The 27,578-nt window shown below is 38.1% G+C and overlaps 1 protein-coding gene across 3 annotated transcripts in view; it reads left to right on the forward strand.

Annotated features, from left to right (window-relative positions):
• The first annotated feature begins 1,643 nt into the window (after window positions 1-1,643).
• The window catches only part of TAGAP (T cell activation RhoGTPase activating protein), a 195,273-nt gene continuing 169,338 nt past the window's right edge, over window positions 1,644-27,578 (forward strand). For all 3 annotated transcript variants that reach the window (XM_077486722.1, XM_077486721.1, XM_077486723.1), the window contains exon 1: window positions 1,644-1,788. In XM_077486722.1, the coding sequence (XP_077342848.1) occupies window positions 1,760-1,788 (29 nt within the window). In that variant the 5' untranslated portion in view covers window positions 1,644-1,759. The remainder of the gene's footprint in view (window positions 1,789-27,578) is intronic.

Genomic DNA, 27,578 nt, shown 5'->3' on the forward strand with positions numbered 1-27,578 from the left:
AACTTCAGTAAGAAGATGACTAATTATAAAAGTCAGTTACTGGTCCAACAACTATACCTCAATGTTCTCTTAGAACTCCGGAATGAATACCATTAGGACTCATTGCTTTAAGCTTTAAGCAAGCCCATTCTTCTGCCTCCAGAAACGTAGACCTAAGACTGAAGGCTTTACAAAGCAAAAAAACAACTTGGTGGTATTGGTTCTAGTAGTAAAGGTTCATTTTCAAGTTTTCATTTTTAATCATTATTAATTAATTGATGGGTTGAATGTGTAAAGCTCCTCACATCTTTAGCAGTCTTGGTGTACATTAAGGGCCCAATCAGCTTTCTATGTTACAGTTACTTGTTTTACTAGGCAAACCATAGTACAGTGCATTGATGTGCTACTCATTGTGAATGACACCCCAATGCACAATACAGTAGCAGGAAATACACATGGCATACATTGCAGGGCTCTGTGTTAAAGGAAAGGTGCATGTGTTATTTTCATAGGTTAAGGTGCGCTGCCTGCTTATTCAAAATAAATGGGCTGCCCTGTACTGTACAAATAAGGCAATGCATAATTTGAAAGGGGGGCCTAAGAGTTTTAGGATTCAATATACAAAAATATGCTGGATGAATGCAATCATCCTAAACTTGATAGTACACATTTATTGGGACATGAACAATTGCTGATCCTTAATGACAGAATGAAGGATTAAAATATATTTTATTTCAACACAATTAATTCTGCTGTGAATGTAAAACCATTTATTACATTTTGATAAGTCTAATGCCCCATACACATGGTCGGACATTCTGACCACAAAATCCGTCTGATTTTTTACGACAGATTTTGGCCCAAGCTTGTCTTCCATACACACGGTCGCACAAAGTTGTCCGAATTTCTGATCTTTCTGAACGAGATGACGTCAAACACGTACGTCAGGACTATAAACGGGCCAGTAGCCAATAGCTTTCCTCTCTTAGTTTATTCTGAGCATGTGTGGCACTTTGTCCGTCGGAATTGTCTACACACGATCGAAATTTATGTGATCGGATTTTGTTGTTGGAAAATTTTAGATCCTGCTCTCAAACTTTGTGTGTCGGAAAATCCGACTGAAAAAGTCCAATGGAGTCCACACATGGTCAGATTTTCCGACATGATCTGATCATACATTTTCCGGTGGAAAATCTGACCGTGTGTATGGGGCATTAGATGATCTGAATGTTATATAAAAGCATTCAACAGAACCAGAAGAAATCAAAAACATAGACATTGATTGACCAATGCTTTGTAAGGTAACATTTGGACAGATGCTGCTTTTATTTTTACAGTTTTTTTGGCTGTTTTACAGGCTTTAATCATTTTTAGATAATTAAATAATATGTTATACAATTTCATACATTTGGTTTATCATACGTTGTGCTAAAGTATTTAGATCTTGTTAGATTTTATTTTATAATAACTTAAACATAATATGCTATATATGATATCCATTTTTTTATTAGTAATACATTTTAATATTGCTTTTAAAATCATAAAAAAAGTTCATGCAAAAAATTTTGTGCATCACACTTCTCTCAGCTGCATAGTTGCACTGGCTGTCAATCCAGAGGAGAGCTCCTCCTTTCTGTGTATATATGAATGGTTAGTCCAGAGCTCAGCTGTTCAGAGTCTGCTTAGGCATGCGTTTGTAAAGCAAGCTCTTTTTTCCTAACTTGGATCATTTCTGCCATGTCTTCTCCATACCCAAGGAACAAAGCACGCCGAGGCAGCTATGATGGAATTTTACCCAACAAAAACACAGTGAGTTCAGTTAGTTTCTGTTATTTCTATGTAGCACACAACTATTGTGTTACAGAGAATACATAATTTGCTCTGCTTTTTCAGCTGCTTTTCCCTCTCAGCCTTGCGTCTGCTGAGATATCAGGTGATTCTTCATATGCTTAAAGTGAATTCTGTGCCTGATATGTTGCACCAGCAACTGGCAAATGTATCACTGTAGCCAACTTTGGTATTTTTATCAATGTCAGTCACTTTAATCTGGCACTGCACTGTGTTTTCCATGTCCTCAGGCAGTCACTGCTCCACATTTGTACAATAAGTGCTTTGATATAAGACATATTGCTTGGATGTTAGATTTAATATTGCTTTCATATTAGCTGTGATTAATAAAAAAGGTTTACATAATTTAGAATTTGCAATCATATGAATACATTTTTCGTTTGTCTTTGCAGTGCTGAGGAAATAAGAAATAAGAAAGTCTTAAGAACAAAAAAAAACATTACAATTGAATTTTATTTTTATTATGCACTTCCTGAAAAATTCTTAAAAAGCTTCCAGCTGTATACAATGAATGCATGGGGGGGGGGGGGGGAGGGGGTCGTGGTATGGTATTGCTTATCAATTTAATTTCTCAGTCTATATATTGTGGTTGATTTACGTAAATCAAATAGGCTATTCACTTTGCAAGAGAAGTTGCACTTTGCAAGGGAATTTCCCCCAGAGTTTAGTGGATGTGGTTTTTTTAGAGGCTTCTACTTAGGTCATGTTATTATTTGTACTGCGGTATGAGCTCTGAGGCCATTTATAAGCGGATGTAAGACACTGGGCAAAAGAATAAACAAAAAATGTACCCTTCATGTCACAAAGTGCAACCTTTTTTTTCAATACATGGATAAGACTTATCCTATTAGTAAATTGTGGTTGATTTAATTAAATCAGATAGGCTATTCACTTTGAAAGAAAAGTTGCACTTTGCAAGGGAATTTCCCCCAGAGTTTAGTGGATGCAGTGAAGTTTCACTGCAAAGAATACCCAATCATGGGGAAGGAAAATAAAAAGGAAAGCATTTTTGCTTGCATATAATTGGATTATGAAAGTCAGCAAAGCTTCCGATCATTCACTAAGCTCTGTGGCAAATTCCCTTGCTAAGTGCAACTTCCCTTGCAAAGTGAACAGCCTATTTGTGTTTAGTAAATCAACCCCATTACTTTCCATATACATCCATCAGGCATTCAGGACTAGCTTCCACCAGTAATTTGTTTTTTTAGAGGCTTCTACTTAGGTCATGTTATTATTTGTACTGCTGTATGAGCTCTGAGGCCGTTTATAAGCAGATGTAAGACACTGGACAAAAAAATAAACAAAAAATGTACCCTTCATGTCACAAAGTGCAACCTTTTTTTTTTCAATACATGGATAAGACTTTTCCTATTAGTAAATTGCCTACTAAATATGCGTGTCTTACTAGAATTATACTAGTTGGGGTTGATTTACTAAAGCAAAATAGGTTGTTAATTTGACATGAGAACTTGCACTTTGCAAGGGAATTTTCCTTTAGTTTAGTTAGTGTGGTGTAAATTCATTTTAGAAAAAAAAATACCCAATCACGTGCAAACAGTAATTTGCTTGCACCTAAAAGGAGGATGGAAGTCAGCAGAGCATATTTAAGGCCAGTATATGTTTGTACAGGCATACCCCACTTTTAAGTACACAATGGGGTTTATTTACTAAAGCTGGAAAGTGCAAAATCAGGCTCACTTCTGCATAGAAACCAATGAGCTTTTAACCTCCCTGGCAGTATGATTATTTCGTATTTTAGGTGCTAAAAGCGGTACAATTATTTTGCATGAAAATTTGGCGTTTTATATTGTAGTCCTGTAATTCTTAGGAGTAACTCACTTAAATCTGTCCAAACCAGAGTCTAGCAGACATCCCGGGTATGATAAAGTTTGAAAAATGAAATCATAAATTATAATATAATAAATAACTATAAATAATTATACCAAATAATAATATAACAATAATAAAAATTATTCAATAATGTAATCAAATCAAAAACACTGAAATTTGCTCAGTTGCAGAATTGTCACTGTCATTACTTTTCAATATTTGATGACGGATCTCCGCACAAATCGCTATCCCTCAATTCTGCGAGTAATTCTAATTTATTATCGCTGTTTTCTAGCTGGTCTAAAACCATTTTTGATGTAAAGGGACAGTTTTGGTTGCTATGGACAATCTCCAGTTTGCAGGCATAAAGAACAGTTTTTATAATATAAAACTGCATGCAGGACACTGGACAGACCAATAGGGACAAAGGGGATGTGAAATTATTACATACAGCAATGCAATCTGTAAGATTACATTATACTGTATGTATACTGTGTGTTTTTACTTTTTGAATTTGGCGCCGATCTCCGTCCCCATGCGTCGCAGGGAACGGAGATCGGCTCCGTGATGAATCGAGCGGAGGATGAGCCGCTCGTACAGCGGGGGGATATCGCTGGATCCGAGGGAGAAGGTAAGTAACCTCCTCCTGCATACAGCGATGCGGCCCCGAGTCTGGCTCGGGGTTACCGCTTTTGGTGTAAAACATCCACCCCGAGGAATACCACCAGGGGGGTTAACCCCAGTTTGTTCAATTAAGCTTTGATAATAAAACTTGGAAGTGCGTTGGTTTCTATGCAGAAGTGAGCCTGATTTTGCACTTTCTAGCTTTAGTAAATAAACCCCATTGTGTACTTAAAAGTGGGGTATGTCTGTACTGGCTATTGATATGTTTCTACCTTGTCATATGGTCTTTATTTGTTTTTCCTGTTCCAATGCTATCAATACATTATTATTTAATAGAGAGTATATTGACGGTTGGCAGTACTGCCCTCTACTCCATGACACAGTTTGATCCCATTTGGGGTGTCTGGAAGTGGAGGATGATACCCCTGCCACATCACCGGAATTGATCCTATATCCACTGATTGAAGGCTTGTGTGACTCATGCTTTACCACTGTACTGATGATATATGACCCTCCGTTTTAGGTTATATGTTTCAATGTACAACAGACTGTACCAATGATTCTTATTTCTTTTTGAAAAATTCAATAAAAAAGAACTATTGAAAGAAAGTCAGCATAGCTTCCACACATTCAATAGACTAAGGCCGCGTACACACGGGCGGACTGTTCGCCCAACTTTGTTCGTCAAACAATCCGACAAACAGTCCGCTCAAAATTTGCATGAACGGACTTGACCACACACGATGAACGAACAGTCCGCTGAAAGCGTGCGCGATGACGTGAACGGCACGTACGACGGGACGAAAAATACGACGTCCAATACACTGCAATGCAACCTTCGCCGTGTAAATCCTTTCTGAGCATGCACGAAACTTCGTTTTTTCGAACAAGCCTACACACGAGCGGATTGTCCGCTCAAACCAAGTTTCAGCGGACTGTCTTACGGGAATTCCGAAAAACTTCGTTCGTCAGACTGTCCGCTGAAACTGTCCGCTGAAGCCCACACACGAGCGGACTGTCCGCTGAAACACTGTTCAGCGGACAAAGTTGGGCGAACAGTCCGCCCGTGTGTACGCGGCCTCAGGAAACATCTCTTGCCAAATACAAATTCTCTTACAGAATGAACAACCTTTTTACCTTTGGCAAATCGACCCCCTTATGTGTCTTGGTATAGTAAAATTGCACTTCCATTAGCAAAAGTTATAGAGTGACGTTGTGGTTTGTATCATCATATAAGAAACCTTGTTTTCTTCTAAAATACATTAATCTGCTAGATATTATACACAAGTGCATTTTTCTAAATTTAGCAACAGTAACAATAATAGTTTTACAAGGTATTAGGGTTCAGTGCATCACAAAACTAATACTTTGGTTATGCTGGTAAACTATTGCATCTCTTGGAGATTCCAGTGCAAATATTTCAACATTGGAGTGTCCTGCTTTGCATTCCCTGCCCCCTCTTTATTCTGCAGTAGGAGGCGTCCTACTGAAATCCCCTACAGATGTAATAGACTGGGTACAGACCATTAGGTCCTATAAAGGACATGTATACAACCTGTGGCTTGTTATGCAAGGCTGGTGGAGCATCCCTAGTCTTTTATTTCCTTGATGTACGCAGAGCCACAGGTTCTTTTATAATGTTATTCTAATGATAAAGATATGTTTTTATTCTTCCTAGGCAACCCCTTTTTTGTTCTGTGCTTTCTTTCTCTAGTGCTTGATGGCAATATATATCCAGTAATTTGTGACAGACATAATGTCCCTAAAGGCTGTATGGATACTAAAGGGCTCTTTCTTGGCTCATATTAAAATACAACAGTTACTTGTGCAACAGCATATGCATTTATACAAGTCATAGCTTCCCAAAAGAGCTGTTTCCCTTTGTGCATATCCAACATGGAATGTCTTGTTTTTTTTAAATTTTAATAATAATCATAGTAATACTGTGAAATAGTAAATGCATGAAAGGGTGATTACTTGGTAGTGGATTTTCAAACAAACACATTGTTATTTTATAGTAAAAAAGTTTTCAACACTTTTTAGAAGGCAAGAAAATGCAGGTTTAGTAATGGGGATATATTATGATGCACAATTTGTAGGGGATACTGTTACACGTGTGGTTTATATCAGGACGTTTTGGTCATTTTTTTTAGTATCATTAGAGTTTATGTTGACTAAACCTCTGATCTTAGTAAACCAGACCCCATAATATTCCTTAGTCACATTAACTTTCTAAATTAAATTATACTTAAGCAAGCTTGTCAAGTTTACAAAAAAAACTTGCAATAGACAAGTATTTCACTTACCTCTCTAGTAGGCCATGTCTCATACCCTCCCTCTGTTCCCACTGCATATATCCCCTGCCGATTGCTGTGGTTCCTTCGTCCCTTATGTCCCTACAGGACACAAAGGGGTTTATTTACTAAAGGCAAATCCACTTTGCACTGCAAGTGCACTTAGAAGTGCAGTTGCTGTAGATCTGAGGGGAAGATCTGAAATGAGGGGAAGCTCTGCTGATTTTATCATCCAATCATGTGCAAGCAAATTTTTGCAGTGCAAAGTGGATTTGCCTTTAGTAAATAAACCCTGTAGTGATGTAGGATTAGGGATACAGATTCAAAATTTAGAATGTAAAGAGATTGATGGAGACTGCAGAGCTAAAACAGAGGGGAGGTAGGAGAAGCTGGCCACCAGGGAGGTGAGTATAATGCTTTTTCTAATACAGAGGACTAACTTTAAAAAACTTGACTTCATTTTAAAGTGATGCTGTCAGCAAGAATTTATTTTTTTTCTAAAAAAAAAAAAAAAAAGACCCCTTAAGACGGTGGGTAGTGACTCAAATGATCACTTTGCTGAAGAGCTACAGCCTCTAGGAGAGTCTTCACATCCAACACTTCTTGGAGTGTCGGATACCTGCTTCACCGGCTATAGGCTGATAGGTAAAATTTAAAATGGCAGTATGTACTATTCTATAGATAATTACCCTGGTTTCTGATGTGTCTCCAGTTACCTAAATGGCAACAATCAGATACTGAACAGCCGAGAAAAACATATTTTCTCATTTGATTTGGATTTAGAAGTGCCAAACAGCCAGGTCTTTCAAGATTATATATAGCCAAATCTAAGGAAGATCTTACTGAATAACGATAAAGAAACAAAAACATTAAATAATATATGTTTGGTCATTAATTGGTTTGAATGATGGAATCTGCCGATTTATTGTTTGTAAATGAGTTGTGCATTTTTGTGGCATAAATTATATCAACATTAAAAGTACAATAGGACAATGGCTAAAACATTTTCTTTTCAGAGGTAAATAGTTTAGTATGGATAATAGAAGCAATGAAGTAGAAAATATGAGGTATTATTGTAATGCAGTTTCAAGGAAAAAACATTTAAATGGTGCATCCTCATAACAAATAAGCAAAAGAAACAGGTTAGATGAACATTCCACTTTACAAATATTGTGGCATTGTCAAACATTCATTTGCAGACTGTATATACTGTTTCAGTGCTAGTGAGGCCCATTGTAACTGCATCACCTAGGGCTGTTGCTCCCCTTTCTTTATCATGTCATGAGGATGCATTAAAACCAAAAGAGCAACTCCTTTTCAGTTCTTTACCAGAACAGTCATTGATCTAGTTAATTAATATGAACTCCATTTTAGGATCTAGCAAGGATTTATATGCCACAAATGCTCATCTAAATTTAGTCAAGCACTTTATGAAGATACTATGCTGAATAAAAAATTTACACATTTGGGTATTTGGGTAACACCATCACTATCACAATTCATTTTTAGCTTTATTTAGAAAAAAAAGTAAAAAAAATTCCACTTTCAGCTATATACTGTAAGTTTTTTTTTTTATAAATGTTATTTCAGATTCCTTCTTCTACCTATATCAGTTGTACAAATATTAAAAAAGGCAGTAGGTGGAAACTATGGAACCTATGGGTTAACAAACACTAACACTAACTCTACTCCCTCCCATATATAAACAAATATATACAAACAAATATATACAATTGTTCCGTGCCTGGAAAACCTATTTATGATACTGACAACCCAACCCAATGTCTATTTTGTCCTATCTTATTTTATTTTATGTTATTTTATTTTACTTTATTCTATTTTATTTTATTTTACCTTATTTTATTCACTCTGTTAATCCCACAAAGTTCTCTGTTCACCCAACCGTTCTTTACTGTTTTCTTTCAATATCTTGATTGACATACTACCTGATGGAGACATGTCTGGTCTGTTTTGTGTCCTGGTTATTACACAACGTTTGATGTTGCATGTTTACATGCAGGTTTTATGTATAATGTATTGTATATGTTGGACACCCAAATACCACGACTTTGTCTATTTGTCCTCCCCTTGCTGGACTTTTCACAGACTATCTCCCTTCAGGTCCCAATCATTCAATCATTTGTTATCCTTTTGATGTATGTTGTTAAAATATATTTCTTCAATAAAAATTAATGAAAAAAAAAGGCAGGTCATGGCAGTGTAACTCCTATATTTTTGCAAAATTATAGGCAAAGGGGGAAACATATCATGACCCCCTGCTAGATTTCAACATATTTCACTGGGAACCTTTGTAAACCTGCTAATGAGCTCAGCATTCCAAATCTGATATAACAGATATCTTTATGTAATAGGACCTCCAACTTACATATTCACAAAAGGTATGCCAAGGATGCCATAACTCACACAATGAGCTGAATTCAATTTGATCTTCAGATTTGTGCATAGTTCTGTGAGAGAGGAAGTGAACCAGTTACAGGTGCAGGGGGGATGAAGACTATGGGAAATCTGCAATGAGAGCTAAAGTTGGTTGCAGTGGGCAGAGAAAATAAAATTGAATCTTCTTTTGTAGTTATAGATAGATAAACATGGGAGCAAACTGGAAAGGAAAGGCATTTTTTAGTAAATGGGGAAAATGACTGTATGTGACATTTATGGAGAAAGGTCATTTTAATAAATCTGTTGTTGCGCATGTTGATTTCATTTATGCATGTAAAATCTGAGACGAGACAGTAAAGCTGTAGAAAAAGTTTTTTTTGCACATACTGAATAGCATGTAACTTGCCAACATGCAGTCAAATGCATTTGGTAGCAGGCACACCACACAAAAAGATGCTGCAAAAAGGGGCTTATCTTCACATACCAAATCCCCATTGCAAGATATAAGCCAGGGCACTTGAGATTCAGTTCTGGAGTCACTGCTTAATATCCTCAACCCTATAAGCCCACCTTACTATTTCCTGTACTTTCAACTATTTTAAACATTAAAAACTTTCAAAGTCATTTTTTTAATTATCAAAAGTACAAGAAGTGGTCATGTCACCTAGCTTCTTCTTGGAGACATTCTTAGAGATTACTTTGACCATCAACATATATTGTAAATTCATTCTTCATTAGCTGAAGAAAGCACTTTTTTTTATTTGTCAGCAGATAAAGTTAGACATGTATTATAATATTAATGTGGACTCTAAAGATTATTTTTCTTAATCAAGAGTCTGTAAGCAGAACTGTTGTAATATTATTTAATAGCGAGCTGTATCCCCGCAGGTGGCTGTAGACATTTCATTGCCTATTCAGCCATGAAGACAGGTCAAGCGTCAGTGCTCGCTGCAGAATTTTTCTTGACTCCTATGTAGTAGTCAGATAGTCATTATTTTTTGCAATGAAATGCCTAGACAAACACCTTCTTGCACTGTACCATTAACACCAGTGCTACTTATTAAATATAAGCTACATGTAAAAACAAAAAAACAAAAAACATACTATTTATATAACATTAATATAATTATAATTTAATTGATAAAAGTAATTCATCCACAAAGTAATTCATTCTTATATAATATTAGTTTTATTAAGATTATTATTATTATTTATTGTTGATCATTTGTGACATAAAAGTATAATTGAAGCAAACTTACTAAGTAGGTTTGACAAATTTAAAGTTATACTAAATGTGACCATTTTGAGTAATTATGGGTTCTAGGCTGCATGCTAGGAATTTTCCGCAGTCCCATTTCTCATGATAACCTGTGAATTCATAGCCTCGTGAATATTTAGAAATCCAATTTGTTTAACCACTTGCTGACCAGCCGCTGTCATTATACTGTGGCAGGTTGGCTCGTTCCCGCGAATTGCTCGTAGATGTACGTCGGTCCTTTTAATAGCTATACTAGGAGAGCACGCCCACTGCACAGTGGGGGAGCTGATCCGCCGCCAATCTGTGATCGCTCCAAAGAGAGCCAGAATGGGGATCTGTCAATGTAAACAAACAGATCCCCGTTCTGACAGGGAAGTACTAGTGATTAGGAACAGTGATCTCTCTGTACTCCCAGTCAGTCCCCTCACCCCACAGTTAGAAACACCTCCCAGGGAACACATTTAACCCCTTGATCAACCCTAGTGTTAACCGTTTCCCTGCCAGTGTCATTTACACAGTAATCAGTGCATTTTTATAGCACTGATCACTGTATAAATGTCACTGGTGTCTGATTGGCCTGCTGCAATGTTGCAGTCCTGCTAAAAATCACTGATCACCGACATTACTAGTAAAAAAAAAAAAAAAAAAGAGAATAATAAAAATGCCATAACTCTATCCCCTATTTTGTAGATGCTATAACTTATTGTTATAACTTAATGCTTATTGTGTGTGTTTTTTTTTTTTAACAAAAATATGTAGAAGAATACATATTGGCCTAAACTGATGAGGAATTATTGTTTTTTTATATTTATTATAGCAAAAACTAAAAAAAATTATATTTTTTCAAAATTGTCTGCCTGTTTTTGTTTTATAGCGCAAAAAATAAAAAATGCAGAGGTGATCAATTAACACCAAAAGAAAGCTCTATTTATGGGGAAAAAATGTACATCAGCTTTGTTTGGGTACAGTGTCGCACGTTCGCGATATTTTCAGTTAAAGTTACGCAGTGCTGAATCACAAAAAATGGCTGTCATTAAGGGGGTAAATCCTTCCAGTCCTTAAGTGGTTAATGTGAGAACTTTAAAAACAGGGGAAGGGTAAATATGGAAGAAACAATACACGTATAGCTCCCTAAACATTTGATATTTTTATGATATAGGTCAAGCTAAAACAGAAGTTTTGGATAGGATGAGGAAGGCTTAGAACCCCTGTCTTGTTTTTTACAGCTATCTGGGTTTCCTTTTCTTAAAGTCAGAAGCGGTCTGTTGTATATTATACTATAAAAAAATGTAAAAAAGCTGTATACAGAGAGAAAGCGCACACACAATGGTGATTGGAAGCTTATTGTAAGATCATAAAGACTCTTGCTCCAGTGGCGGCCCATCCATAAGAGGCGCACAGGCATTGCCCCTGCTATCCATGCGTCCAGCCCCTAATCTACATGCAGGGAGGTAGATGCATGGATTCCAATGGGGGACTTTTTTTGAGCATGTGATGAGAGCCAGAGACTCTAATAGGCTTCAAAATAGGGTGGGCTCGGGACGCAGAGCACTGCTCCGAGCCCACCCAGTTGTGTGACATTAGCGAATGAATATTCCCTATTGTAACACTAACTCTCCTCCCAGAGACCCATCTGAGACCCGTTTCCCGATTGGCCGAAAGGAGATGCTAAGCTGGCCACAGGGAGGAGGAGGGAGGAGATGCAAGGAAAGGAGAAGCAGGGGACACTATAAGACATAAGAGTAGATTACATGTCAGTTGCCTGAAACCATACAGTTCTATGCCTAACAAGGTCATAGCTGCGTTTGCACTTAAAAATAATGTTTTTCTCATGAGAACGCAACTGAAGAAAATAAAACTTTCAGGGAGAACCCTACATGTATACCAAATATATAAACGGATGCTCTAAAGCAGTGATGGCGAACCTTGACACCCCAGATGTTTTGGAACTACATTTCCCATGATGCTCACACACTCTGTAGTGTAGTTGAGCATCATGGGAAATATAGTTCCAAAACATCTGGGGTGCCAAGGTTCGCCATCACTGCTCTAAAGCATAACTCTGGGCGAGGTCAACTTGCTCCCTTTAGAGAGATCTTCCTCACTTTCTGTATCAGTGACAATAGTTTCACTGAACAGGAAGTGAGGGAAAATCTGTAACGGGGACCGCTTCCCCTTATTCTACTAAAAATAAAGCCTTTTTATTTCTGTCTTTTCTGTCTGTGTTGTTGCTGCAGATTTTCTTGTCTAGGTAAAATGTTTAACATGTCAGAAGGTCAGAGGAACTCTCTCTAACAGGCCCCCATATAGCAGTAAAAGCACAACAGTGGATCTAATCTTTTCACAATCTGGATATACTGGGGTTGATTTTCTAAAAAGACAAATAGGCTGTTCACTTTGTAAAGGAAGTTTTACTTTGTGTGGGAATTTTCCCCAGAACTTAGTAAATGAGGTGAAGCTCTGTTATCTCTTTGTTTTACTGGAAAGTGATTGGGTATTCTTTGCAAAGTGCAATATCACCACAATCTAGTGAAAGTTATCTTGCAGAGTGAGCAGTGTATTTGCCTTAAGTAAATCAACCTCACAGCTTATTTCGACACAGGAACATAATGCTCTATTGGGTTGATACAGTGTCGGGTCTTTAAAGTAAATACTAACCCATTGTTATCATTATGGAAATTTGGACACAGTTATGATAAGCAGCCATCCATTACCACTGATAATATGGAAAGGGGAATATTACAAGATGGAACTTATGCTTCTGTATCTAGTACATTATCTTCAACTGAACCTGTACAAGAGCAATGAAGCAAAGTTAAGCAGCTATTTGCAAGCATTTAGGTTGGCTTCACCCTAATGCTTTGAGCACAGTTTTGTGCAGTGCATCATGGGGCCAGTCATTTAGAGTGAAAACCCAATGTACAAATGCATTAGGGGGGAATTGCCAGAAATGAAGTGCACCCAAGTACAGTAAAGTGTAACACACCTATGCTGCAATGCATCCCAACACACGTGCTTGTGCATTAAAAAGTAGCAGGTCAATTTTTTCTTTCTTTCTTTACTGTGCTTCAGTAGTCCATTCTGGATGAATGGGCTGCTTTAACATAACCGTAACTAAAAAAAGACCCCACCTACCTTATAGGTACCAGCGCTACCTATGCTTCATACACATAAACAACGTGTGTAATCATAAATCATGTGCAATCATAAACCATAAAGCATATTATGTGCAAACATAATTTTGATAAAAGTAAATGTCCAAATATAATCACATTTGCTGTAAAACAATGTAATCAATATGTGATTGAAGTGACAGTCATGCTCCTTTGCTGAAGTGCTCCAAACACCAAAACAAAAACACAAACAGCGTTCCACTGTGCGCTCTCTCCAGAGGGCCAAGACACAGACACACACCAAACTCACCAAAGAGTGTTGACTCCTTGCGTTAACAAGAGAGTCAAACCCAGCATGCATAATATACTGTATCCAAGGTGCTCCAAACAGCTCTCCCCTCTGTTCCAAATTAAACAATGTATCTGACTTATACCAGGGAAGGATTCTCTGTATACCACATCAGGAAGAAAAAATGTAGCCCAAATAGTGAATAGTAATGTTTGTTTATTTAAAAAGATAAAAGAAATACACTTACAGAGTCAGCAATTGTATTTGCCTTAAAAAGCATAAAATCCCAATACTAAAAGATGGCCACCATGCATTTTCAGTGCCAGAAGTGATGTCAAACTGGAAGTACCCACCAACGCATTTCTTAATAGGAAATCACATCATCAAGAGCTAGTAACTTCCAGCCATCATTGTTGCTTATATATTAACCAGCAAAGACTGCCCAGTACACCCAGATTGGCCATCTTGGAACTCCCTAGCCTCCCACAGTTGCTATAAGCCATAAAGTCTGCCCAGTATGCCCAAGTTAGCCATATTGTAACTCACCTATCTCCCAGACAATTATTGTAAAGCTAAGTATGAATAAAACCCCTGTTTATGTCAGCAATCATTGATGTTTGTTATGGTACGGACATTATTACCATAACATGTAACCCATATGGCTAAAAATAACTGAATAGGTAAGGTGTTATAATATAGTGAAGTAAATTAAAATAAAATGTAATAACCTGTAGTGGTCATGGCTCAAACTGTAAATATTAATCTGCTTATTACAAAACCATAAAAATAAATTTATATAATTAAAAATCCAGGTACAGCGGGAACAATAATTAGATTTGTAACAGTTCAGGTGTATATCTATGTTTAACCTTTTCGGGTCCAGGGAGTCTAATTCATAGATTAATTTAATTTTATTTTTGAAACTGCAATATTCATGTCTGTCCCCTACCAGTGTTGATCCCCCTCGATCACCATCAAAATTAAAAAATTTGGGGTCACAGTTATGGTGCACTCTGAAATTATTCGAAACACCGTTAGCAGAAACTTGTGCTCCCCTATACGTGTACTTCTTTTCTGGTTGTCCTGCAAAATATTGGCTGCCACAGGGACATTCCAACATGTATGTGACATACATACTGTCACATGAAATTTATTGAGATGTTTGCCACACTGGGAGTGAATTTAGCTCCCATGGCCAAGCCTCTTTTTTGTCTGTAATATTTGCCGTTATGCAGAAATGAGGACATTCCATAGCAAGTTCTAATACCTCCATTGCACAGCAGTCCCTCAGATTTATGTTTGTATATGTCCGCTGTGACATAATCATTTCATCCTCTATGGGTAATTACCTATCATTTGTATTAGATGCTTGCTATCCATCAGATAGGAGGGTTTAGCTTGATCAAGGGGCTTTCTCTTAACACAACACATGTTAACACATGTTAATATGTAGAATTAACAGTTGTGTCATGCATTAACATGCATTGCATTAATTATACAGCCCCTTTCATTTGACTGGGCTGCCAACACTCAAGAATGGACAAACACGACGGCCAAGTGGCATTTTCTCTAAAGCAGGGTCTCCAAAGTTTCTAAGCAAAGGGCCAGTTTTCTGTCCTTCAGCCTTTAGGGGGGCTGGACTCCAGTGGGAGTTGAAAATGGCTCAGCATTAGTGCCCCATTATTAGTTTTAATGGGAGGAATAGTGCCCCATTGTTTATTTCAATGAGAAGAATAGTGCCCCATTGATGGTGTCAGTTGGTGGAATAGTGCCCCAAGGGCCAAATAAAGGCAAGCAAAGGGTCACATCTAGCCCCCAGGCCACAGTTTGGAGACCACTGCTCTAAAGCATCTCGCTGCAGCACACCACAATGTATGTGCATTGCCATAGTGCATTGGAGTGCCATTCAAAATGAATGACAAAACAACATGCTAATTTTGATGATGCTGGTTCTGGATTACATTTATATGCAGTTCTTCATACAAATTCAAGCTCATTTTTAACATATTTGCTTTGTTATTGAACTAATTAGCTGTTTTAGTAAACTTGAACTCATGCTGATCTGCTTGCAGGTGCCTAATTACATAAAGAGTCAAAACTCAAAGGCCAAAAAAACTGTTGTTGCGTGAATACTTATCCGAAGGGTTATGTTTGTAAAGATAACATTTGACACAAAAGAAAAGTAAGGTAGTTCCTTCCTGTAAGCTGGGCCAAGATCCACCAATTGATTACAGTCTTAGAAATTCAATTTAACCACACTAAACTAGAGATTGCAGCTAATGTAAATTAATCCTTAGGGGGACATTTGTGCTGCAACACATTTTATGATGGGTTCATTGACAAATCTGTTAATTAAATTACATTCTGCATAAACGTTAAGTATTTTCATAACAACAATATTAAATCCAAAAGAAAATGTTTTATATGTTGCAGTTTACCAATCATTTAATGTGGTAGCTGCATTTGTTTTTTTAGAGGCTTTTATTGCTTTTTTCTAACCTGGTGATGCTGCCAGGAATACACTTGGCGTCGCCACTCTGGATGGAATTGGATAAAGGTTTTACATAAATGAATAAAAGCTAACCATCATAAGCACCCCTTTCAGTGTTAAATGGGTTGTCTCAACCCTCTAACTGTCACTTTGCTGGACAGCTTGCTCTGCTAAAGAGGTTGAAAAATAACAGGCATATTGGCTGGACCACTAGGTGAATATAACGGAAGAAACCTAAAAAACATCTAATGCCTTGTACACACGGTCGGACAATCCGACCACAAAATCCGTCGTATTTTTTCCAACGGATTTTGTCCAAAACTGGTGTTGCATACACATGGTCAGACGAAGTTGTCGGCAAATCTGATTGTTCGGAACGTGGTGATGTTCATTGCGTACGACGGGACTACGTAGAGGCTAGTAGCCAATAGCTTCTGGTTTTGATTTGATTTTTTTGTCGGAAAACTTTAGATCATGCTCTCAAATTTTTTCCATTGGAATTTCTTACAGAAAAAGTCCGATAGAGCCCACACACGATCGATTTTTCTGACAATATAATCCGATCTGACCTTTTCCGTGTACAGGGCATTAGAATCGTTAAGCTGCAATATAATACATTTTTGGTTTTGGCTTTAATACTGCTTGAAATCAAATATAAATAGGTAACTGTACCCATTCTTGGTTATTTATAAGAGGTATATGCAATACTCTGAATGCCCTTATGTCATAGAGTACTTTAGATTAGGTGACCTACTCTTTGGTGTGGCTTTTATAACATGATACATACATTTAGGCCTCAGTTACACATGTGGTTGAGGGACAGTAAGAACGAGCCGCTCCCCTTTAAGCTGCAAAGGTCCATGCAGACCTAACATAATCCATTCAACTACATAGAAGCACCCCCAACCACCCACAATGTACACAGTTGCAGCACGCTGGTCTGGGGTTATAAGGGGTTAAAACAGGAAGCGAGACAGCAATATAACTCTTCACTGCCTGTCAAAGGCTTTCTGTAGAGCTATCCGGAGGGCAACCAAAAAGGTAAACAAGGCCTTCTAAAGCTGGAAAGAGTCAATCTACCTTACTTTCGGGAACCGATTTTAACCATTAAAACCCATTCTCATGTTTGCATTGCACTTAAAGCACGTGGAGAATTCTTTCCACTTGTCAGTACTCATTACTGTGCTGTCATGTTGTTTGCTTTAAAAAAAAAAAACCTTTGTGGTGCAGATCAGCTGCAGTTTCCTGCTGGAACAGAAGTGATTTTTTTTAGGTACTTTCTTGGTGTTGGAAACATGTGATCATGCCCCTTGATTCTCCTTCTGTGTCTTATTTTGACTTAAGTCTGTTATTTTTCAGAAGTCTCATGACAGGTCAGTTTGCACTCATCCACAGCTTCACCCAAGTAGAAGTAATTCAGTCAGGTGGTTCAAAATTCCTCCGGCTTAATAGAATCTTCAACCTTGTTCATGTGTTAACCCAAAATAGCTCAGAGGCTTGGACTTTTATTTTCATGTTATCTCTGCACACTTTTCATGCATACATTTTATTCATTTATATATTTTAAAAACGGTAATTCAAAATCCTAAAATTCATGACATTTACTCTATGCGACAGCTGTAATAGGGTCAAATTCAGATATATTTTAAGAAGGATACAAGTATTTGGACAGAACATTAAGCGTAGAGCAATTAAATATTGATTATATTTTATAGTTAAATATTGTTTATAGCATGGCTCTTTCTTTGATTTATACGGTTTATTATAAGCCTTGAGGTGTTTGCTAGATTAGCAATTTTCTTTTGTTTGTATTACAGCATAGCTTGGCCCAACCTTCTCCCTTCTCACTGAATTTGAATTTCACAGAAGCAGGAGCCAATGCCTCCCGCTGCTGCCTCAATGTCCAATGAGGAGAGAGAGCAGTGGCGCTGTATCGAGGGGGGGGGGGGGCTGATCACAGAAGGTTTTTTTAACCTTATTGCAGAAGAAAAACCTAAGGTAATCAAACCTTTTTTTAAACACTCACATTTAGGGGAGAAGCTACGCCCAGGTGAGGTACAGATCATTCTAAAAAAAAAAAAAAATGCAAGCCACTCATGAAGGCAGTTTGATTGGTGTTTTTCATTTATACATGTTGAATGGGCAGAAATGTTCAATTTTATTGCCAATAGCCATGGAGGTGACTTTTTCTTTGGATACAACCGTTTTACTGCTCAAAAATACTTTTAGCATGTTCAGCAGAAAAGACAGGTTAAAGGAAACCTGTCATGAGTATAACATAGAACTTTCCATTGCTGACCACACCTTCTCAAGATGCTAATGTCCTAACTAATCATCTTGTTTTAAAACATCCCAATCTCCTTATCTTTTACAGCCAAGGAAGCTGTCATCTTAGTCTTTGTTTGATCTGAAGTTGCCATGGTGATGCACATGTAGGCAGCTTGAACTGTAATTAGTTATAGTAAGTCTGAGGTATAGGGTGAAATGTTGCAAGCTCTGTTCTCAGGCTTTTGGTCCTAGCCAGCCCACTGGTGCTATAAAAAAGGGGGGTGGCTGAGGTCCAGGGCTCCAGTGGGTTCCAGTATTAACTGTCAGTGGAATCATTTGGAGCTGCTGAAGGCATCAGGGTTTTCAGAAGACTTCCAGCCATGGAAAATGCCTTAAAGGACTCTCTCCTCACCGAGTTATGCTTGGGCCACTACACTACTATAGTTAGGATTAGAGGAAAGACATTGTCCATATTGAAATGTTCTGCCACGTGTCTTCAGTAAAAGTTATAATAACTGTTATAAGCCTGGTCTGAAGTTACTCAAAGGGGTGCATGTGGGTCCTAGCGTTTTAAAATAACTTGGGTCTGCAAAGCACAGAGGGGTATGAAATAACACAACTACAAAGGGTTAACGGCATCATTTTCATTAAATCAATAAAATCCACCATTAGGGCCCATATACACCAGCAGCCTTGTTTTAGAACATTGCCATTGGTGGGCACTGTGAATAAAACAGTACAGATGTTTACTTTGCATAACTCTTTTGGAGTGTCAAAATTATATTTCATTCACTTTTATGCACTGCAGCATTGTGATGTGGTGTAATGCATTACATTGTTTTTGTTCATTATATTCAATTGAGCATATCTCAGTGCTCTACTGAGAAAAACTGCAATGTCCCAGTTTTATTATTTATTTATTAGATAAGCCTTAGGCTTAGTTTACATTTGCGGTTGGGGGGTGATAAAAATTTGAAGTCTAGCCCAACTGATCCTGCTAAGCTCCAAAGGCAGCTGTACAGGGGTAAGCACAGCCACAATGTTGGCATCTTGGCAAAAATCTGTTTTGATCAGCAGGTAGTTAATGGCGCTGCTTCACAACCGTGCGCAGGATTGAAACAGGTGGTGGGGAGACAAATTATTATTATAATTAGAATAATTGCATTTGTGTTATTTTAAGTGTTTTAGCCCCAAACTTCCCAGCCCTATTATCAAGTAGTGATTGAGTTTCCTTCTCTTTAACTTTTTTTAACATTGGGCAAGCAACAAGATTGTGAGTTCAAGTAAAAGGTGGGTTAGTTCAACTGATAATGTGGTCTTGTGCCTTATTTTGAGCTTCAACAATATTCATTTTAGCCAAAGGTTGGTCAAGCTTTTGAGACCACTGCCTTTTATCCCCCACATGCATATTGTGTAGGTGGTCCATAAAGTAAATGGATCAAATACATATAGCTGTAGTCTTTGTGTAGAACCATCTTCAGGGGAATTCATGCAGGTTGTTGCTCCACAGAGAAGTAGGATTAAGCCTTGTACACATGATCAGATTTTCCACAGACAAAGCATCAGACTTTTGTACGAAGTGCGTGTGCCATGAACTTGTCTTGCATACAAACGGTACACAATTGTCGGCCAACAAAAATGAACATAGTGACATACTACAAGGAATTTCAGCTCTTGAGCACCACCCTTTGGGCACCTCCTGCTAGTGTTGTATTTCTAATCCTGCCATCCAACATTAGTCGGCAGAAGTCTGACAACAATTGTCTGATGGATCGTACAAACAGTCGGATTTTCAGCCAACAGTCTTTCATCACACAATTCCCGGTGGAAAATCTGATTGTGTATATGAGGCTTTAGACTATTATTGCCTTGTGAAAGAAATAGAAATGGAGGCTTTATCCAACCAGGAAATGATACTGATTTTGAAGTCAATAAATTTCTGTAAAATCCATTTGGCATTAACGAAAAAGTCTATTCTGGAGTAGGAGTTATGTGTGTTAGAGAGAAAAAAAGTAAAGTCCTTTACAGTGTTAGCAATGCCAGACTTCAAACAGATCCTTCCATTTATAAGGGTTTGCAAAGTTGCTGAAACTCTGTTATGGGAAATAGAGGTGTTCAACTGGTTATCAGGGATATTAAAACCTAAAGATGTCCAATTGCTTATAAAGGACAAGCTTGTAGCCCAGGCAAAGGATAATGCCCTGTACACACAGTTGGACATTCCGACAACAAAATCCATCAGATTTTTTCAGGCGGATTTTGTGCCAAACTTGTCTTGCATACACACGGTCAGACAAAGTTATCGGAAAATCAGATGGTTCTTAATGAGGTGATGTAAAACACATACATCGGGACTATAAACAGGCCAGTAGTCAATAGCTGTGGTCTCTTAATTTATTCTGAGCATGCGTGGCACTTTGTCCATCGGAATTGTCTACACACGATCAGAATTTAAATGATCGGATTCTGTTGTCGGAAAACTTTAGATCATGCTCTCAAATTTTGTTTGTCGGAAATTCAGACGGAAAAAGTCAGATGGAACCCACATACGATTGGATTTTCTGACAACACGATCCGATCGCACATCCCTCGGAAATTCCAACCATGTGTACAGGGCATAAGGGAGCCTTGGCATACTTTAGTCATGGAATGTGGAATCACAATATAAATATGTGGGTAAGTCCTTGTGTATGCACTTGGTGTGATTTCTGTGGAAATGCTAATTCTGTTTAGGGAGACAATGAATTTTACCAATAGTCATTTCAGAGGAATAAATGTCAGGAAGGCAAGATTTAACAAGATCTTGCACATATTACTGTTATCCAGTTCAGATCACCCTCTCTATCATTATATTAGACAAACAGGTTGTTAAAAGTTGAATTAAATTCTCCTTTTCTTTGTTCAATGTGCTCGAACCTGTCCCCTATCTCCTGCATAAAATATATACATTTCTGAGTAGAGAAATCATGTATGTGTGAAGATAGCTCCTTAAAGACAACAGCATGTCTTTTAAAGTGGTATCTACAACAGATTGGTAGTGTATAGGGAAGGCATTATGTGAACCAGTAAGTTTCCATGTATTCTCAACGGGGAGGTTATGGGGACTCCCCTCAGGACTTCCCTCTAATGGTCTGCCATGTGGAGTCTTGTTTTACCATGACTTCCTGAAAAATGAGTGAAGGAGAGGCTGGAGGGGCTATGACTGCCTGATCTCTTAGAGTGGTGCTGATCCTCTGTAGAGGGGTTTGTGGGCAGGGGAATGTGCTTCACTACCATTTTGACCATGCCACTGGCCTGACAGAACAAACAAACTCTGTAAACACTTAGGGTGTTTTATTCTTCCTCTGGTGGGACAGGTCACTAGAGCTAGCAGAGGTAACATGCAGCAATTGGATTTGTATCACCCAGGAGCACTGTTGTGGAGATCCAGTGCCATTAATGTAGATGAGCTTTGCAACCATTCAGCTGATACTGTAGTCACAGCCCCATGAGGTATTATTTTTAAAGACTCATAAGCCATCTGAGTTAAGTGATGAGTGATATGTTCCACTGATGTTATGATTAAAGTTGTAGGTAGTTCTATCTTGCTTAACTGTTTTGACTCCTGGGTTTGAATACAAGTGTTTACGAGTTTACTCCTGGTACCAATTACCTCCCATGACCCAAAATATACTAGTAGGTTATGAGTGAACAAGGAACATTAGACTTTGTCTTTGCCCTTGAAGTAGTTCAATCATGAATGACTATCTGTAAAAGTATGTGTACTATGTTAGTGCTGTATAAATGCTGAAAATATAAAGATTTAGTGATAATCAGGATTAACAATGAAAGGAACGTGTGGCGTTATGGTGCATGAGTGATAATGGATAAGTGCTAGTGGACAAGCAATAGATCATACAATAGTGCATTATCAGGCTACATGACTTTCCAGTTGTATCACACTTTAGATATGTACTGTATGTGTAAACAATTAGAGAACGAATGCAAAGATCCAGTAATTCCTGTATAAATTTGAGATTTCGCAAGTTCCACTAATCGGAGCTGGATTAGGACCAAATGAACCAATGCTTCACATATGGGGTTCAATACAATTGTGCATGTTTATCGGGTATTTGTTTTACAAAAAATGTACAAATTTTATGGACTACTAAATGGCAAAAAAATTTTTTTTATGCTTGCCTAGTGTAATGCTTTTTTATTGCATTTAAACTAAAGCGTGCAAGTGAGAAGTTAATATAGTTTTGCCAAATCACAAAAGAAGTCTTTCTTCATATATTTTTTCCTTGTCCAGGCCAAACATTGTTGGGGATGATTTCTCAATTATGTTTTGGGACTATCTTAGGTTTCTCTAGACTAAAGATTTGTTAGGTCTATAAGCTAACAAAAAGGCTAGTTTACAAGGAAGGTCATATACTTCTAAAATCCAGTCACCTGTAACTCCTACATCAATTCCAGGGCTGCAGTTCCCATCAGTTTCTGGGAGTGTTGGATGCCCCCCCCCCCTCCCCCAGCGCTGTTACTATTATTCAAACCTCTTCATCAATGCCTCAGAAAGTGATGGGAGCTATAGCACTACAATGAAGAGGTGGTAAGCTTGTTCAATTAAGTAAAACCTGGAAGCTGATTGGTTTCTATGTAGAGCTGCACCAGATTTTGCATTCTCCAGTTTTAGTAAATCAATCAACCTCTATCTGTGGGAAATACAAACTGTAAAAAAAGCCACACTAACTGCTTTATAGCAGATTTACACACAACTTATAAAATGTAATTTGAGCCTAAAAATCTGAATGTAATTTAAAACTTTAATCTTTTTTGAATGTGCAGCTTTTATCACTTTTTTTCTGGGGAGATTAAACGTTAAAAATTACTTTAATGCCTCCAACATTCCAGCATTCGTACAAGAAATCTTTAATCCGCCATCTCCTTGATGCCGCCAAAAACTTGTATTCCCCTTCATTGGAAGAGTCCACAGTCACCGATCATTGGTCTTTGGCTTAAAAAAGTTAAATAAATAAATAAGATGGAGGACCTCATTCTCTCATCCAAGCATCAAAATGAATGATATTCCAAAACATGGTCCTTATGGAACATGTTTGTCCTTTCTGCAGAGGGACAAGCACTGCTTAAGTATGATACTATAGATTAAACCCACTCCTGACCCCTCTCCCCTCCCTTTTCCTCCACTACTCTGCCCCTCTTCTTCCCTTTCTCTTCCACCTCTTCCCATTTACATCTTCTTTTCCTCTTTCTTTCTCTAGACCAATGCTTTGAAAAGGAAAAATGGATCTAGACAGTTCCGGGTATTTTTTCATATCTTATGTTGTGCTGCATTCTCTATGGATACCGAGACTAATTGTTGTCTTATTATCTCATTTTACAATGACTCAATCCAAGTATCTAGGATTTAGACTACATCCTTGGTCTTAGCCCTTGTACACACGGTCGGACATTCCGACAACCAAATCCGTCGGATTTTGTCCGGCGGATTTTGTCCGAAACTGTTGCATACACACAGTCGAACAAAGTTGTCAGAAAATCCGACCGTACTTAACGCAATTATGTTATTTCATTAGGACGGGACTAATAGCCAATAGCTTTGGTCTAGGAATTTGATCTGAGCATGCGTGGCACTTTGTCCGATCGGAATTTTAAACTTCCTAAATTCCCAAGTGTATTTCTAGAAATTTTTAACAACATTCAATATACTCTGCCTTATCTTTTTTTTAGGAAATTGTTCCAACCTTTAACATAAAGCGAAGCTCCACCCAAAACGGGAAACTCTGCTTATCTGTCTCCCCCCCTCTGCTGCCACATTTGCCACCTTTTGGGGGGAGGGGGGGACTGGTACCTGTTTTGACAGGTACTTGTTCCCATTTCCAACTTAGTTCGCTGCTGCAAACTGAGACAGAAGTTTAGCCCCCCTCCTTCCCGCACAGCTTTCTGGAACCTGTGAAGTGTCTAGACTACAGCTCATTCACAGCGTTCTTTGCATATGCGCAGTAGGAAAAGGGCAGTGAAGCTGCAAGGCTTCACTGCTGGTTTCCCTTAGTTAGCATGGCGGTGCCAGCACCTGATAGCTGATTGAAGAATCAGCTCGGGTGAGGACACCGCTGGATGCCTGGACAGGTAAGTGCCCTAGTATTAAAAGTCAGCACCTAAAGTATTTGTAGCTGCTGACTTTTTTATTTATTTTTTGGGGCGGGGGGGAGACGGGAGTGCCTTCAACCAGAAACTCTGTATTGCTATGCAGATGACACACAGCTCTACCAGTCCCTCAAACCTGACACTTGTGACCCTGTGACCAAGATTAACAGGTGTCCTATTGACATACAAGAGTGGGTGCAATGTAACTGGCTGAAACTGAACCCAGAAAAGAGAGAAGTGCTTGTAAATTGGAGGCCAGAGGCTAACATGGTGGCAGCAAACACTTTTAGCTGGTTTACACCTTGTGAATACAAGGGGTATGAATCTGGACACTGGCCTATTGATTAGGTAACAGCTATCAGCTGCTATCAGGTCCTCACATCCATCTCAGGAATATTAGAAAAAGCAAACATTTGATTTCTGCAGAAGAAATGCTACAATTAATCCATGTTTTTTTTCATGCATATTGGATTTTTGCAGCTCCCTCTACTACAGACTCCCTGAAAAAGTACAGTTTGAAGCTGGTACAGAACATGCCAGCCATGTTGCTCACCCACCAACCCTTCTCTGCTACATCACTCCAATTCTTTGCTACACTGGCTTTCAATCAAATGGACGATATCATTTAAAATTGACCTACTTACTATAAAGCACTAAATAACTTTGGTTTCATAAAACTTGTTCTCATGACTGTAGATGACGTTATGTTGTCCTTACCCACAAGGCTCCAATTGTCTGTGATACTTAATAAAGGACAGCAATTTCCATTTATCATCAGCCACTAGACTGTTTTCTGGTCTATAGGAGGAGTCACTTATTTTTCTTGCAGAAACTGAGTCACTCACCATAAGGTCTGGCTTTCCTTCTAATTAGTTTTTTTTTTTTTTTCAATTTTACTAACCTAATTATTATCAGTCTGTTTCTAAATATGTTTGAAAAGGTGACCAATGTGATTCATCAATTAAATCAATTAACAGCCTTGAGTCATATGTTTTTCTCTACCCTGATTAGGAAAAGGTTCAAAATTTAGACAGTTATTCAAATGTGACAACCTCAGTAAGAGTGAATACTAGTGAAACTTCCTAGTAAGAGAGCAATAAATAAATAATACATTTAAATTAAATTCAAAATTGCAATTCAAAATTGAGCTAGAGATACATTTTCTATAATTTTTCCACAAGCATTGCAGTATTCCAAGAGGGAAAATAATACAAGTATTGAAGGTTTTAATTTCACATTTAGTATTGTGTTTTCACATTATGCTTTATTTGATCTAAGATGTAGATCTGTGCATATCAAGCTGTGATGATTCTGTATGCCAGAGATGGAAACAGAATGAAACATATGTATTACAGAACAAATGCTTCTATACAGAGGCTTGATTTACTGAGTACCGCATCATGCTGCTTTTATGGTTATTAACTTTCACAGAGTAATTACTGAAAATCTCTAAAGTTGTGTGAAATGAGAGCAGAAGCTTTATTAGGTCCCGCACTCCTATTGTTTCTAACCAGGCAATGAATGGCTCTGTTGTTGTCAAACTTCATTTGTGACAAGGCAGAGGTTGTAAGATGAGAAAAGCATCATGCTCCAGCGGGCACATCAGGGGAAGGAAATTAACTTGTTGCCCCCAAATAAAAAGCTCTTTTTAAGCATGTGTTAGCCAAATCCTCTTAAAATTAGCTGTTGCCAATGCTTTTTCCCTATGTTTCAAAACTGAATTAGAGACCTCAAAGAGATGTTAAGACATTTAAACCTAGGGTTTATCTTCTTCTTAAAGCAGTCAGATTTGTTTCCTGATCCAACAGTCATGCAATGGCTTTAGTTTGTCATGCAGAGTTACAGAATATTGCATTTATTTAAAGTGCTTTCAAAGCTTTACTTTTTAATACATTTCACCTGCTAAGGTGAAGACTTGCCTTACAGGCTACCCCGTGTCCTTCAAAATGGACTGTTTCAGTGCTGTGTTTCAGGGTAGCTCCTTTCCCTTGAAGGTTCTTATGGAGTTATCCTTGCTTGTGCACTCCTACCCACGACCAGGGCTAAATGGACATGTGCAAGCCACTTCCCTGCTCCCCTGATTGGCTAGTGACTCCCTGTTTGTTCCCTGTCACATGACTGCACACTCTCACCCAAAAGGAATTTTGGGGGAACCTGCACTGAGGCATTTCTAACCAGTGATGGTGAATAAGTACTATGGTGAGTGTTTGTGTCACATACCATGCATATTAAAGTGGACCTTCAGTAATTTTTTCAACTTTCCATCGATTAAACCTGCCCTTGTTATTTTAACTTTGGATAGTAAAACATATTTTTTTTTCTGCCAGTAAATACCGTAGACAGCCCACCTCCTGTTTCTTATCTGGTCATTAGCCTAGGCTTATGACATCATGATGCACAGCTCTCTCACTCTCGTGAGAATTTGTCAGGAAGGGAGGGGGGAATGAGTCATAAGAGGGCCAATGAAATCTGCAGAGCAGGAGGTGTGCCTCTGTGTTTCTGTGTAAATCCAGGAAGTGAACAGGCAGCAGGCTCTGCTACCCACAATTAAAATGGTTGCAGCCAGACTTAGTGAAGGGAGATTTCTGCAGCATATTTGAAAAGTACACAATCACAGTATATATAAAATAATATGCAAAAGGGGTTGGAGGGAAGCTTCAGAATGGCAAAGATGTTTTTATTACAAATTATGTGAGCAGACTGCAGTTACTCTTTAAGCAGTGGGGAATGTTTACTACACTGCATGGATGGATTAAAAGAAAGTAACTTTTAATGCCATTTTAATAAGCCAAAGATTAAAACTACTATAATCAGAGTTGTAACTATAGTTCATAGAGCTTACTGCAAAATTATAATGCTGAGATTACCACCAACAATATTTTTTAATTTTTTTGTTAGCAGTTAACCAATTAACAATTGCTTTTTCAACTACTAACTCTTCGTGTGTGCCTGCCAAATGGGTTTTAGTTGAAGCTCTGCAATATTTATTGACTGCACACACCTGCACTTGTATATTCTTTTAGTTTAGTAGCATGGGGGCTGA

Source organism: Lithobates pipiens, unplaced genomic scaffold (genome assembly GCF_037356315.1).
Source record: "Lithobates pipiens isolate NorthernLeopardFrog02 unplaced genomic scaffold, aLitPip1_a1.2 Scaffold_18, whole genome shotgun sequence".
Classification (NCBI taxonomy): domain Eukaryota; kingdom Metazoa; phylum Chordata; class Amphibia; order Anura; family Ranidae; genus Lithobates; species Lithobates pipiens.